We start from the raw sequence: 15,725 nt of genomic DNA, 5'->3' as shown, positions 1-15,725 counted from the left end.
ATCTTCAAAGAAACATAAAAGGGATGGAAGGTACTCTAGAGATAAAGCTGGTCCAGTCCACTCATTTTATAGGTAAAAACAAGCTTAATGTAAAGGGTTTCTCCAAGGATAAATGTGGTTAACCAGGGTAGATGACCATATCACTGGACATCCAAGAAGCTGGACGAAGAAAAATAATGGGGGACCTCTCAAAACTTTTACTAGTGAACTGTGACTCTTGAAGAGGGAAATAAATGATGTCGTTTTACCCAATAACCCTAGGAACTGTTTAATTTACAGGACTAATAATTCAAGGAAGAACAGTTTGGGAAACTGTGTTATATTTTCTTGTCCTCCTGCTCTTCCCCTCAGACACAACAGGATAAAACCAGCAATATGTGAAGGATGACCTCCCCAAAAGAGGAAGGAGAAGAACAGAAAAACAAAACTGTCTTTTATTTCTCACCTTCCATAATTTCCTTAGCCAAATTAAAATGATCAACCATTAAAAACTTAAAACAAAAGGCTATCATACACAGTATTTTAGAATTTTATATTTTCTTTTACAAATTTTGTGAAACTTTAACTTACAAGATCTTGTCGTTCTGTCATGCTCATCTTCTCTACTATTGACCAGAACCAACGCTTGAACTGCAAGAGCTTCTCAGCATTTTCTCCTAAGAATCAAGAATATAAATTCAGTATACTGTATTAGTTACATTTTTAGCGTGGTGTTTCTTATAAAAATAAGATATAAAATCAAAATGTTATTTAGGATGGGGAGGTCTGATTCCTGATACAGGAAATTAGGACCATTTGCATAATGTAAAATCTTATAGTTCATTAGTCAATCCTGACTCATGATGACCAAGACTATAAAAATGAACCACTAGCCTCAGAATTGCTAATCACGTAACTTTAATCCCATCTGTACATCAGGATTCTTCTAATGACCTTAATTAAATTAGTGCTTCTCAAATTTTAATGAGTTTACAAATCACTTGGGGGCGGGTCTTTTTAAAATGCAGATCCATTCACTAGGTCTGGGGGAAGACAGGGGAAAGGATCCAGAGACTATGCATTTCTAAAAAGCTTCCAGCTGATGCCAGTGTTGCTGATCTGAGGATTATACTTAAGAATGTCTTTATATATACATACATAAATATATATATTTTTTCCTTCCTAGGTTTTTGGTTTGTAACTGAGACAAATTCTTACAAGTATTGAAAATGGTATTATGGGGCCAGCCCTGTGGCCCAGTGGTTAAGCTTGCGTGCTCCACTTCGGCAGCCCAGGGTTTTGCAGGTTCAAATCCTGGACGCGGACATGGCACTGCTCATTAGGCCATGCTGAGGCGGCATCCCTCATGCCGAAACTGGAAGGACCCACAACTAAAAATACACAACTATGTACCGGGTTGCTTTAGGGAGAAAAAGGAAAAATAAAATCTTAAAAAAAATTATATTAAAAAGTAGCACAAGAACTATTATACAATAATCTATATATGTTGCCAGGCATGAAGGAAAAATAAAAACTTATCCAAATTTAGCTTACTATAATTTAGCTGAAGCTGTTCATAAAATACGAAAAATAAAGGGGAAAAATAGTACCTTCATGGATGCAATAATCTTAATTATAGGTATAATCCTCTCATAATGAATTTCTTGGAGGTTCCAGTGTTTTACTGGCTAGTCATAGCTAAAAAATCTATTCCTAGACAATAGGACTTTGAAAGAAAGAGTTGCAGCAAATCAAGCACCGAAGGTAAATGTTATTCCAGGAGGATTATCACTACCTCTTGTTATTCTTTCTAGATTCTCCATGTGTTTGTGGGCTGTTATGCATTTCTAAGTGTGCTGTGGGTCCAGCTCTACAAAGCAAACATCATGCAAATTCTTTAACTAGGGAGTTTAAGAGACATGAATCAATCGGGAAAGACCAACAGAACTGTCATACAATTTTATCTTCATATATAAAAATCCTTTTTACACGGTTGCTCACCACAAAGAATTTTTAATTGTATTCACACTAAACCATACATTCTTTAAAACCTAGAATAATTAAGCAATAAAAGAATTAAGAATAACCAAATGCTAAACCATCATAGTTCAATCATATCTTAAAAAAATGTAAAAAAAATTTTAAACCTGAGTAATACAGCATTTCTCAAGCCCTGTAAATATATGTAAGAACCAGAAACTCAGAAAATGCTGACTGACCAAACTATATAGTTTATTCCTGAAATAAACATTTAAAAAGTTTCATACCTGACTCATCATTGAAAGAGGTGAAACTGATCAGCATTTGCACATTAACTTCACCACAGCCATTTACCAAAAGCCTAAAATCTTCTGCTGTTAAATCTTCTAATGAATTTTTCGGAAGCACATCCAATAGACCTTTCCTCATTGCCTAGAGAATTTCAAAAATTACCCTTTTATTACTGCCAGTACTTAATTTTCCATGTAGCATTTATTGTTGTTAAAGCCCACTAGCTAAGTTTAGTAGCCTCTCTAAGAAAAGTAGTTCTCATTTTAAACCAGAGAGAAAAAATTAATTTCTATATTTTTAATTTATTAACAGATTCAACAGGCAGAGGGAAAAAAGAATGTATCGTGAAGAGACTACAGGTTCAAAAGTGAGTTAGTATTGTTATATACCAGAAGTTAACTGAAATAATTTTTAAAATTATGTTAATAACAAACAGGATAGCCATTAAATAAATAAGAATAGATTCTATTTGTCAAATCTGCTATCCTGTCAACATACTAGGAAAAATGATGATAATAACCAAAACAAAACATCCCTGACACAAACCCTAAATTAGAAGCTTACTGAGAAATTACCGTGTGCCAAGAACTGTTCTAAGCACCTTACATGGATTAATTCCTTTAATCCTATCCTCATTTTGCAGAGGAGGGAACCAAGGTACAAAACACTTAAGTAGTTTGCTCATGTCATACAGCTAGAGTGTTGTGCTGCCATGATTTGAACCCTGACAGTACGACTCCAGAGCCTGCACAATTATTTCCAGCACAGGGATCAGCAACACTTGAAAAATATTTTACCATAGAAGGGGAAAGAGTTAATATAAGCAGGTCTGATGTTGCTCTTTAGAAGGGCCTGATTGGGGGGGATGGCCGTTGGCTGGCATTTAGAAACTTGGATTTTAGAATGTTCCCTACATTACTGATATGGCTATTTTGAATGACTGGGGCAATGAACCCTGCTGTAACAGGCTGCCTAGACTATTTATGCAAACAATGTGATTTATGATGAGCACATGCTTTCCTCTGGGAGTCTGAATTTCAGTGATCAGAGCTGATTGCACAGACAGAAAATGCTTATGGGACTGGCCTCCAATAAAACCCTGGGCTGCGACTCTTACGTAGGCTTCCCTAAGCACAGACACTGCACACATATTGCTGTAATTCACTGCTGGAGGAGTAAGTGAGTTCTGTGTGCCCCCAGAGAGAGAACTTTGGAAGGCTGCACCTGGATTCCACCAGACTTGGTCTGATGTATTTTTTTCCCTTGCTGAGAATCCTTTTGCTATAATAAACCATAACTATGAGTACAACTGCCTCTGAGTCCTAGGAGTCCTTCTAGTGGGACACCAAAAGGATGGGTGGTTGTAGGACCCCAAAATAGTTGTTTCAGTCCCAGAAGCATCCTTTCCAAACTTTTACTCACTAAGGCTACTTTGTGATGATTACATGGTTTTTCCAAGTAGTTTTACTCAAAAGAAAATAAGTACTTGGTCTGGATTCAGGTGTAGTTTACACTGTATATAAACTGATTGACTTTTCCTAAGTAGGTTGAATACGCTCTGAGCTTAGTTTACCACACAGGAGGACACAAATAGCCTCATCAGATCAAGGAACACTTTCTAGAAAACACTTACATGTAATGGCTGTTCTGCAACTACCAACATTCTGTGCTCTGCATATTTCCGCACATACTCATACACATTCTGGGGAGTGACTGGTATATTTACACCATTAGGAATAAGTTCAACCTGTAAAAAATTTAGCAGTTCCTTTAAAAGCAATTTTGTCAAAGCAATAATAACTTAACAGTTCCTAAAACAATTTCCTAAAAACAGTTTCTAAAACTTTTAAATCTAAAGATAATTCTGTATCTGACAAGTATCTAAGAGATGCAAACATTTTAGGCCTTAAATAAGTAAAAGAAACTCTTCTGCCTCTTAGTCTGTCTTACTAATTCTCCATCCATCTCTCTCTCTACCTCTAGTACTGTCTTTTTTCTATGTGTATTTGTGTGTCTGTGTCGTCTTCTCTTTATTGGTCACTATCCATCTAAATTGTTTCCATACAAGACAATAGACTAACCAAATTTTCTTGCCAGAATCAGAAAATTACATATTTGCTTTACCTGTCCTCCACCCTCTTCTTTACACAGGTCAATTGCAAATGCCAAATCCATTGCTGAGAAAACAGCATCAGCATCTGAACTCTGAGAAGCGAGGATAAGTTGCCGCAAACTCTCATACATCACAGGGTCAAAAAAAGCAAAATCATGCCAATTGACCTAAGAATGTAATCATAAGAAACTCAATTATGAAAGAAACATCCTTACTGAATTCATTAGTAAATTAAAGTCTATGATAAAGAATTTTATCTAATTTGAAGATAACACTGACACTGATAAACAATAATCTTCCACTAAATATATAGAGGCAAAATTTTAATAAATATTTGGCTCTGGTAATACATTTAATTTTTAAAGTATAAAAAGTGTAATATATATTTTGAAAAAAATTTAAAGCCAATGTGTAATAATTCTTTTAAGTTCCAAGTAATTTATTTGCAAAAACCAGCACTAAGTATTAAACAGTGATTATGCTGAGCAGCTGGTCCTAAACTAAATACACATCCTATTTGGTCTTAACGATCATAAAATATAGATTATTAATTCCAGATGATAAATTTGATGCTCGAAGAAATTCAGTAACTTGCTGAACGTCACATTATTGGGTTAAACCTGAGTCTATTTGATTCCATGATCTTCTCCATAATCCTTGTTAAAGGCTCAACAAATGAATATTTCTAGGATGCTGAGCTTTTTAAGTCCAGTTCTTTTTGCACAAGAACATTTTAGCTGAAACACTTTAAGAATTCAATAGGGTCAGAATTAAGAAAAAAAAGAATAAAAAAAGAAAAACTATATATATCATAATATGATATGTGGTATTACAAGAAAACAATATTCATCAGTGGGCTTGATTAGAGAAAATATTAACAGACTACAGCTTTAGCAATGCTAATTCATATCAGATCAGTGATGTGCATCGCTGGAAAAAGACTATAAAATATTTTATTGTTTTGTGTCAAGTAATTCCTTTGAAATACCTTTAGGAACACTGGCAGTTGTGTTTTAAGTCAAAAGCTGCATAATTAGTATTATACACTAATTTTAAAGGATGTGTTTTTTCCCTCCCCCTAATCATAAAGCAATGTGCAGGTTGTCAAACTATCAAAACATACAAGGAAAATAAGCTAATTCTACCACCCAAAGATAAGTATCAAGCATGCTGTGCTATATTTTCTTACATTCTTTAGTCCCTCCTCCCCCATGTACATCTTACATATAATTTTGAAGCTGGAGATGCTCTTTTCAATACAATACTACTACTCTTCCACTACTCCCTGCTAGAACTAATAATAATGGTTAAAATCTACTGGAGCACTTACTATTTTCCAGGAACCAGACTGTTTTCCTTACCATTTTATAATGAGGAAATATGCCTTAGGGATCAGGGGATTTGTCTGCAACAGGATCCAGGTCTGTCAGAAACCCCCAACCCCACCTGTGTCACTCACTGTGTTATGCTATCTCCTCCATGTTTTGAGATTTTTCCCATGTTATTAAATGTTTGAAAATGACTTATAATGGCAAAAATGCTTTCAAACTTAATACTAAGTTAATGCCATAAACAGTATGATATAATTATTTTATAAAAGAAAAGTTTGCAATTGTAAAAGCAGTTAGGTTCATTAAAATCACTTACTTTCCTGCCAAGCAACACTTTAATTACGTGTCTATTCAATGTGATAGGACATAGCTCATTCTGTAACAGACATAGTCCAAGAATCCTAAAAACAGGGAAATAATATTTAAATTCAAAAACAATTCTAGAACACATACAACCCCACACTACATACATAATATACATACAATATTTTTAGAATTTTTCTACAGCCTCATTTCTAATCAGTATGAAATAGAGCATACACACATTTTAAAAGCTAATATATTTTAGAAGTCTCATAAACTGAAAGTTTTTAAAAGTTCAAATATAAGATTAGAGTTATTTTACCTGCCAATGTTTCTGAAACAGTTCAGCCTTGCTTCTGTGTTTTTGCCAGGCCTTGGAGTATAAAATCCTCTTTTTCCAGGTTGGTAAAACAAAGGGGCATTGTCATCCCCATCATCTGTATCATCTAAATCCATATCTACTACACTTCGACTAGAGCCATGACGCTTTCGGTTTTCCTAATAACAGAATATCAGAGATTAAGCCCCAGTTTGATTTTAAAAATAAAACATAAGAACTTGTTCTCAAAATCACTCACAGTGAAGTCAGATAGAGCAACCTTCATATTTAAATGTAAATAAACTTTTTAATTCATCCTTTCAGAATTGTAATATACAAAACTTGTGCCTTTTAAGTCTTTAAATTCTCAGTCCATTTAAATAAAATCACTTAATGTAACTTTTTGCTTCTTTCACGTTAATTCCTCAAAGATATTTTCACTGGGTATAGAATTCTGGATTGACAATTCTTAAAGCACTTCAAGGATGATGTTCCACTGTCTTCTTCGCCTCCACAGTTTCTGATAGGAAATCCAATGTCTTTCAAATCATTGTTTTCCTGTGTGTAAGGCACTGTTGTTTGCTGCTTAGTTTTACAGCAGTTTGATAATAATGTATCTAAACAGTTTTCCTTCAGTTTATCCTGGTTAGGATTCAATGAGCTTCTTGAATCTGTAAATCTATGTCTTAGACCAAATTTGGAAGTTTTCAACTATTATTTCTTCAAATATTTTTCTGTAGCAATCTCTTTCTCCTCTTCTGAGTAGTCCCACAGTAACTCCTGTGGAATCTTATGATATGGTCCCACAGGTCCCCGAAGCTGTTCTTTTGTTTGTTCTTTGAAATCTTCTCTCTCTGTTCTTCACAACGGATAATTTCTATCTTCAAATTGACTGACAATTTTCCTGTCATCTTCATTCTGCTATTGACCTATCCAGTGAATTTTTTTCTTTCAGATATTGTACTTTTAATTCTAAAATTTTCCCCTGGTTCTCTTTTAAAGTTTCTGTTTCTCTGCTATGAACCTCATTAGTGTTTACCTTTATCTCATAGGACATAAGATAAAGTCTTTGATAATTCCAACAAGTAGGTCATCTCAAGGTTGGCATATTGGTTCTTTTCCCAGAACTGGTCAGTCTTTCCTAGTTCTTTGTGGTCGAGTAATTGTGGAGTGTATCCTGGACATTTTGAATAAAGTTATGAAACTGTGAGTCTTGTTAAAATGATAGAACGTTAATGGTTTTTGGCTTTACTAGGCAATCAGCCTGGTTAGGTTCATATTGGAAATGTCATCTTCTTAATTTTCAAAGCCTTTTATTTTTTATTATACTGTTTGGGTCTGCCCTGCTTATGCAACATCTGAGATAGTTTGGGACCTGGACAGTGATTTATACTATAGTTTAATTCTCAGAGCCTTTGCTCTCCCAGCTAAGATGAAGTAACAAGGATCAGCTTTGCTCTTCTGCCTGAAACAATGCCATAACAGCTTTTTTAAGTTTTGACTTCCCTCTCAAATCTGTGTGCTACAGGCAGTTCCTTTTTGTGTTCTGTCCAGTTATTAGTTGTAATCAGTGGAAGAGATTGGGTTTGCTCCTTCTTGGCTGGCAGTGAAATTCTCAGGTAGCTTAAGAATGAAAAACATCATGCACTAAAAGCCTTCCTTACTGCTATACCGTATGTCCTATTTTCTCTGCATCTTTGGCACTCACTGCTTCCTTGAGGAACAAACCCAGGGATTCCATACTGCCTCTCTCCTTCTCTGCTATTAATTCATGACATCTCTAAATTAAAGCTTAATTCAGGCTGTGCTCGATTGGAGGCAACCAGTGAGTGGCATTACACTGAGCCCTAACTAAACCAATCTTATTATTTGATTCTGTACATGACACCTTTATACCTATCTCTACTTTTTTCTCTACTATAATCAAGCATGTTACTTATAAACACATAGTTTCTTCATAAATACAGCTTTCCTCCCCCTTCTGTAATTTAAATTCCAAGTGCTTATTATTAGCACATGTATAAAACATCCCTTACCTGTACCTTTTCTGAGGAGTCTAATAATCCAAGATCCAAGATACTGTCAGCTCCATTTTCCCTAAAAACAAACAAAAACCTTTCAGATTCCGGATAACTGAACCTTCTAGAATTTAGTGTAGAGAAAACATTAACATTTAAATTTATAAGAATTTATAAATACACTTAAGTTTTGAAGTAAATAAATATCCAGGACACTTACTGGTCTTAATGCAGTTCTAAGAGCAGTCAATAATGTACACAAAAATGCACTACATGCTATATGTATGATTCAAAATAATGAAGCTAAAAGGCTACCTGATTTAAGACACAATAATTATAGTCGTCACAGGGATACCAAAACTTAAGTTCAGGGGGAGCATTGTAAAAGAACAGAAAGATGTTTAGAAGGCAATCACAATAGGAATCAAATTCTTTAATGTATTTAATTATTCTAGAACACTAATAAATTCACTGTTCACTCCATAAAGCTAGGTGAAAGCAGTCAATATTATATATTATTTGCATTCAATAGAAAATACTACTAAATTAGCAACCTTACATATATTTACAACAATCTTATCAAAAATGCACATTCCTCAGAACTTTTTATATAATGGGCTGAGATGTATCAGTATGCTAGTACCTCTAGAAATAGGGAGGAGTAATAAAGAAACCATACATAAAAGTCGAGAAAAGAAAAATGTAGCAACAGCAAAGAAAATGAACTTTCAGCACTAGTCTTTGGCGTGGACCATTCAAAGGCTCTGAAACAGGAAAGTGGCTGGAACAGGTTAAGTGGCTGTTTAGTTTCAGTGGTTAGCCTACCTGCTTATCCATCTCTAGGACTATATGTAATTCATGACCAGGAAGAAAACACAGAAATTTTCCTCTAAAATAATTGACACTTCAAAGCCTCAAACTGGATATTAGAGCAGCCCCAGGAGAGAAGCACAGAATAAGTATGGCATATCTTTCTAATGTTACTTTTCTTTGTCACGTTGGGAAAAGAAGGATAAATAACTGTTAGATATATTGTTAAGTTTTAAAACAAATATATTACACAACAGAAAGCAAAAACTTGCATGGATTTTTAAGGTAAAAAATGAGGAGGCCTAAAAGAAATGTCATGCTTATGGCAAGAACTCAGTGATTGTACCCCAATTCCTCGAGGTATTTGGCCTCTGCCATTGGGGTATTCTGGCGGCGAACTAGAGATGAACTTCTTACAAGTAATTTCTAAATATCAGGTACATAAAATATCTTCAGAACTTAAGTGACTGCTAAAATTCTATCTTTGTAATACATGTGAAACTCGGCTGTCTCACCCATGGATTTTTAAGCCATCTCTTAAGAAACCATTTAAAGTCTTATACTTCATAGCATAAATTTCAAGATATGGCAGCACCCACATCCTAAAAATAAAGTAGCCTTCCCAACTGTACACATTACCGTCCATGTGCAATAATGAGTTCCATGGCTTCATCCACTCTTGCTCTCAAAGAATCTTCACTTGCTAGAAGGAGAAGCAGCTGAGCTGGGGATAATTCCAGCAGCATGCCAGTGATTTTACTTGCAAATGCCTGTAAATAATGAACAAATGTTATTTGCCCCTACTCTCTGAAACTTCTTGTCTAAACCAGCAATCTTTTATCCAAAAAAAAAAGAAGAAAAAAAAGTAAGAAACTTGGATAACAAATACGATAATTTCTAAACCAGCGACGTATTTTATTAAATAAAACTGGAAGCTTAATTATAGAGAACTTTGGTAGGGAACGAACAGTCCATGCACTAGCAGAGTCTTGTTAAAGCTAGTTTAATACTTGTATGACAAGCCTTTTTTAAAGGTTTTTGATATCCATGAGTAAACACACAAATACTCAGTTTCCACTTTTTTTCCTCATCAGAGAGCCAAGAACGTTTCTTTCCTTTAGGGTAAAAAAGAAAAAAAGGGGAAGGAAGAAGTAAAGGAGTAAAAAGAGAGAAAAAGATGCCTGTATTTAAGGCTAAAGATTTACTGAAAGAAATAGATAATTGGTTTTCTCTGTTTTATTCTTTTGCTTAATATGTACATACGGTTATCTATGTAGACAAAAAACACAACTAGTTTATATGTTTCATATTAGAGGAAAGAAACCTCTGACAGAACATTCAAAATAAAAATCTTCCTGCAATACATATCAGCAGTAAAGTACATTATTTGCAATGTGTTCTAGCTACAGCTTGATAACAGGTAAAAAGTCTGCTTCAAAAAGTAATAATAATTGGTACAAGTAAATACAACACACAGATAATTCTTTAGCACAGAAGGAACTTGCAAGGTAGAATGCCAACCTAGCATAGGCAGGAAAAACGAACAAATCTCAACCTATATAATACAGTTACCCTTCAGCAAATGGTGCTCCTATCCCTCCTAAGCTTCCTTTTTACTGTAGTCCTCAATGACATGGCTTGCCAGTACCTGACAACTTTTAAAATACTAACTATAATTCAAAAGCAAAAATGCCAAGTGCATTGTACATACTGGTTGCATTGCTTGTACACGGGGATAAAGTCTCTCTCCAAGTGCCTGACGATGCGCTGGCAGAGGATCAGGATCATCACTGGGATTCCCTTCAGAGGCTGGTCTGAAGGGCCTAGTGTCGATGGAAAGCTGCCTTCTAAAGTCTCTGAAAAAAAACCAAAGCTATTATGACTTTATTTCCCTTGTCTGCAAAATGAAAATATTAGCACCAATAGTCATGAAGTTGGAAAACCTGAGAATACAGGTAGCTCTGGTTATGGTACCAAGGAAGCAGAATGCCTAAACAGATAATGGTTGGGAAATAAAGATTATCTAGATTTTGTCACTTGAAAATCTGTGTATTTGCAATGCATAGTTCAATTTGATTCTAAGGGAGTAGGACCCTAAAATACCAGAAATCAAGAGGCCCACCCATAATTCCTGGAAATTTTAGCCAAAGTAAAATGCCACCCATCCTAATAGGAGAAAAATTGAAGGGTTTAAATAACACAATTGCCACAATTAAAATTTTACAACAAATTTCAGAAAGAATGATATAAAGTTAATAAGAATTTCCAATGATGAAGAACTTGAGTGGGATAAATAAAAAGCCAACAGAATTTCAACTGCCCTTGGGTTTATAAAGCAGAACATTTGCCTAACATTTGGCTAGACTATTTTAGCTATGATATATATATCCAAATATTAGAACTTTCATTTTCTAAAAAATAGTCCATAACTGAGACTTATTTATAGGCCTACCTCTAATTCATCCCAAAAGGTGGTATTCAATAAAAGATAGAAAACTGTCTCACCTGTCCCGATCTCTCCGAGAACCTGCTCGCAAGCCACTACTCCTCCTCATTTCCCTTTCTCTCTCTCTTTCCCGATCCCTTTCTCCTCTGTTCCTTAATCTCTGCATTAAACCTAGAAGAAAATATAAAATATTCTTTGTTTAGATGAATGTAAATGCAACTACTTTAAATTTTAAAGTCAATGTGAGGACATGAGACAAACGTAGTAAGAATATGACAGCTAAAGATCATCTTCCTTAGCTGCTGTGTTAGTGCCTTTCTCGCACTCCCCCATGGTTTGAGGGGTGGGAGTGATTGTGCAGAATGTGCCTGACATGTAATAGATGTTCACTCAGTAACTGTTTAATGAATTTATCCCCTTGTCATGTGAAAGCTGTGAAATAATATGTAGCAACAGGAGCTATGTTAGTTTTACCATAAATAATGTTGAGATTTCTTACATGATTAAAGTCATATGTGAAATCTTCTCTACCCGTAGTTTTTGTCCTTAAGCATTATAACCACCAAGAACATTAGCTATTATTTTAAAACCATAAGCATAAACTGAAGTATGGTTTCCTAAAGAGTGTGCAGCAAAGTTATTTTGAAACACTATGATTTCCCAGGTTTCCTCATTCACATTTGCCAATTTCTTTTTATTATAGGACTAGAGAAAGTCAAATGGTGAAACTAATGATGAAAGGCTGGGGTACTCTCCCCATCTTTCATCCTCAGTCCTTTCTAGAACTCATTCACAGCCTCTATGGAGGCAGTTTACAGAACCCCAATAAGATACAGCTACAGCCTAGGTAAAATAACAGGAATTTAGTAACTGCCTCTCTTTCAATTACTATATCCATCCACCTATAAGACTGACAGTCTTCTGCCCCTACTTTTCATAAATCCCCAATTATCACCTACTTAAGGCTTTTGTAATTTTCACAGATTTTTAAATTTGCTAACTATTATCTTGAAAATTAGGTAAGAATCCTAATTCCAAAGTGCTGGTCCTCAAGGAGGTAAAGAGCTTGCACCAGGGTATTAATATAGAAAATCTTACTACTAAAAAACAAAGTCTGGCTAAATTAAGCTATGAGGTTAGTGATATCGCTGATTTACATTTGGTTGCAGGCTCCATATCTCTTTGGGAACCGGTAGCAACTCTGCAAATCATACTTTGAATAGCAATGCTCTAGAGAATTGCATTTTCTTTTCAAGTATCTGTACTAATTAAATACAGGGGTGGGGGCAATACTGCAATCTGCTCATTGAATTTTTATATTACCATAGATCTTACAACCTCCCACACTCCAAACATGTAACAACTGAGATGAAAAACTTACTAGTATAAGCACAAAGTTATGAAAATAAATATGTCAGTAAAAGAGCAAACTGCTAAACTGTCTATTACAGTACTTTAAACAAGATTAAATAATTAACCTAGAATAAAATTGTATAAAAATGTAAACGTACATTAAAGTTCTCCCACTATAAATACTTACAAAACCATGATTATCATTGTTTCGATCAAACAAGGAAAGAATTTTTATGATGCTTGTTATCTGTACTTACTTGTATGAGTGCCTTTGTTGGCATTTTGGATACAATCTAGATTTGGCAGTTTTTCATTTGACAAAAAAGCTTGTGCAATGGCTGTATAAAAACTTCGTGCTACACCACTGCCCTCTCCTGGCTCATCCTTAAATGTGACTTTTACTCTGTGTACAGCCATTGGTGTCGTTGCACATCTTCGGCCAAAGTGATTGTTAAGCTGCCTCATGGTCTGCTGAATAAGAAGATCTCGATCCCGATCAACCTATTATAACACACCAAAAAAGTAGTAAACTCAGTGCTGGAAACCACCTTAAAATTTTTCTATGTAAAATCTGAAAATCTAATTTTAGCTTTTCTCTGACAGTTTAAATAACTACAAAAGTAATGTGGGTTCTCGGAAGCTGATACATTCCAAATAAATAACATTCTAAAGCTTGCAAGAATGTCCTGCATTAAATCAGGATAATGGAATTTAACTCAATTCTAACACTTTCTTAAAAGGTCTACTGGAAAATGGCAATTCATTCAATTTCAGAATACACCAGGGGTAAATTTTAAGTGGCTCAAAAGTGTAATTTTTTTTTTTAAATAGCAAATACTAGAGGAAAACATGGCATATTCCATTGGTGACAGAACATCACAGGCAAAGTAAAAGAAAAACAAGAAACTGGGAAAAACATTTGCACATTCTATTATAGACAAACATACATATTGATGAATAGTGTACATATCACCTAAAGATAAAGTGCTTCTAAAAAACTAACGATAAAAAAAAATGGGCAAGACATATCACCAAACAGTTCAATTACCCTTAAATATATGAAATACCCTTAAATATATGAAATAATGTTTAATTTTTGCTAATAAGAGAAAAGCAAATTAAAACTATATTGACATGCCATTTCTTACCTATCAGATTGGCAAAAATCTGACAACAAACTGCTGACAAGTCTATGGGGAATCAGGCATTCTCGTATTGATGTTGAAAGTGCAAAAATATACAATTATTATCCAGAAGTATTTGGCTAGATCATATATGCACATACCCTTTGCCTATATCTAGGATCCATGTCTAGGAATCCATCTCAAAGACACACTAGCCAAAAAGTGAAACAAACATCTGGCTATTCATCAACAGCACTATTAATAACAGCAAAAGACTGGAAACAAACCTAAATGTCAATTAATAGGAATCTGGCTGAAAAAAACTATGATACAACCATAAAAGGCAGTAATAAGACTAAGCAGCTATAAAAAAGGAAGGCAAAACATCTCTATATACACCTACGGCTTTCTCTCTGGGATATACTGTTAACTGGGAAAATAAGTATGAAGCTAAATGTATAGCATGCTCAGGGTGGGGAGTCAAGGAGAGAGATGGGTAAACGAATACACACAAGATCATACTTTTTTAAAAGGGTGGCGGGGGGATAACTAAAAAAAAACCTGAAGTGGGAAGGGGGACATGGTAAAAGAGAGGAATGGAAATAGCTCTCTCTGAATATACCTTCTTCTGTAGAGTTGGCCTTCCAACACTGTAGATGTTTTACATTAATTTTGAATCAAAACAAAATTTAAAAGAAAGCAATCCCTAAAAGTTGAAATCAAAATGAAACAAAAGGCCCTAATTATATGGAGATGGTAGCAAAACCACATAAAGAGGAATTATTTCAAATGACTTTCAAACAAAGTAACTTGTACATGACCAATTGGATATGCTCTAAGGACAAAAAACTGCAAATAAATCTTAAGCTAGTTTCAATAATCATTTCGTTGGTGGTGCTGATGTGATTCTGACTGTTGTGTGTATGCTGTGGGATAAAAGCAAATGAGTAATTTTATCAATGTTGTTCTAAAGTTGAATATTCAGTTAGGAAGAAAGGAGATAAAGACTAAGAGGTGAAAATAAACAAAACAACCCTGTGATCCTAAATCTTGCATTTGAATTGGTAATAAGAACTCATGATGTAATTTTTCTTCTTTTTTTTTAAAGATTTTATTTTTAATTTTTCCTTCTTCTCCCCAAAGCCCCCTAGTACACAGTTGTATATTCTAGTTGCAGGTCCCTCTGGTTGTGCTAAGTGGGATGCCACCTCAGCATGGCCTGATGAGAGGTGCCATGTCTGCGCCCAGAATCCGAACTGGCAAAACCCCGGGCCACCGAAGCGGAGTGCGCAAACCCAACCACTCAGCCATGGGGCCGGCCCCCTTTCTTCTTCTTTTTAAAACAACATTTCCTAGCTCTATCCACTAAAAGAGCCTAGAAACAATGACCAAGCCAATAGGCAGTGAGCAACCCTACAGCCCAGATTATAATCTCAAAATACAATTTCCTACTAAAAGGAACCAGGGCTTCTTGAAGAAATGGCTGATTTAAGGTCTGCAACAGGAAATACACAAGATGAGACATAGCAAAAAGTAAGAAAGTTATCAAAGACTATTGGAGTCATGTCACAAGGACTCAGGAGCCAAAAAGGACCCAGGACACCCACTAGCCAAAGAAGAGACAATCTGAGCATCAATGGAATAATAACTTCAGTGGA

At 35.0% G+C, this 15,725-nt stretch overlaps 1 protein-coding gene and 1 long non-coding RNA gene across 5 annotated transcripts in view; one reads left to right on the top strand and one right to left on the bottom strand.

The window, feature by feature from the left end:
• The window catches only part of UBR5 (ubiquitin protein ligase E3 component n-recognin 5), a 122,440-nt gene that overhangs the window by 2,051 nt on the left and 104,664 nt on the right, over window positions 1-15,725 (bottom strand). For all 4 annotated transcript variants that reach the window (XM_046642374.1, XM_046642377.1, XM_046642375.1 and 1 more), the window contains exons 48-58: window positions 13,201-13,444; window positions 11,650-11,761; window positions 10,856-11,000; window positions 9,784-9,914; window positions 8,353-8,413; window positions 6,320-6,495; window positions 6,011-6,095; window positions 4,375-4,530; window positions 3,884-3,997; window positions 2,247-2,391; window positions 571-656 (exon numbers count right to left, since the gene is read on the bottom strand). In XM_046642374.1, coding sequence (XP_046498330.1) covers window positions 571-656; window positions 2,247-2,391; window positions 3,884-3,997; window positions 4,375-4,530; window positions 6,011-6,095; window positions 6,320-6,495; window positions 8,353-8,413; window positions 9,784-9,914; window positions 10,856-11,000; window positions 11,650-11,761; window positions 13,201-13,444 — 1,455 coding nt within the window. The remainder of the gene's footprint in view (window positions 1-570; window positions 657-2,246; window positions 2,392-3,883; window positions 3,998-4,374; window positions 4,531-6,010; window positions 6,096-6,319; window positions 6,496-8,352; window positions 8,414-9,783; window positions 9,915-10,855; window positions 11,001-11,649; window positions 11,762-13,200; window positions 13,445-15,725) is intronic.
• The window catches only part of LOC124228101 (uncharacterized), a 40,770-nt gene that overhangs the window by 20,557 nt on the left and 4,488 nt on the right, over window positions 1-15,725 (top strand). The window contains exon 3 of the long non-coding RNA XR_006885633.1: window positions 2,563-2,617. This is a non-coding gene — a long non-coding RNA (uncharacterized LOC124228101). The remainder of the gene's footprint in view (window positions 1-2,562; window positions 2,618-15,725) is intronic.

Source organism: Equus quagga, chromosome 16, assembly GCF_021613505.1.
Source record: "Equus quagga isolate Etosha38 chromosome 16, UCLA_HA_Equagga_1.0, whole genome shotgun sequence".
In the NCBI taxonomy this organism is placed as follows: domain Eukaryota; kingdom Metazoa; phylum Chordata; class Mammalia; order Perissodactyla; family Equidae; genus Equus; species Equus quagga.
Note: the sequence above shows the minus strand (reverse complement) of the source record. Positions and strands in the feature narration are given on the sequence as shown.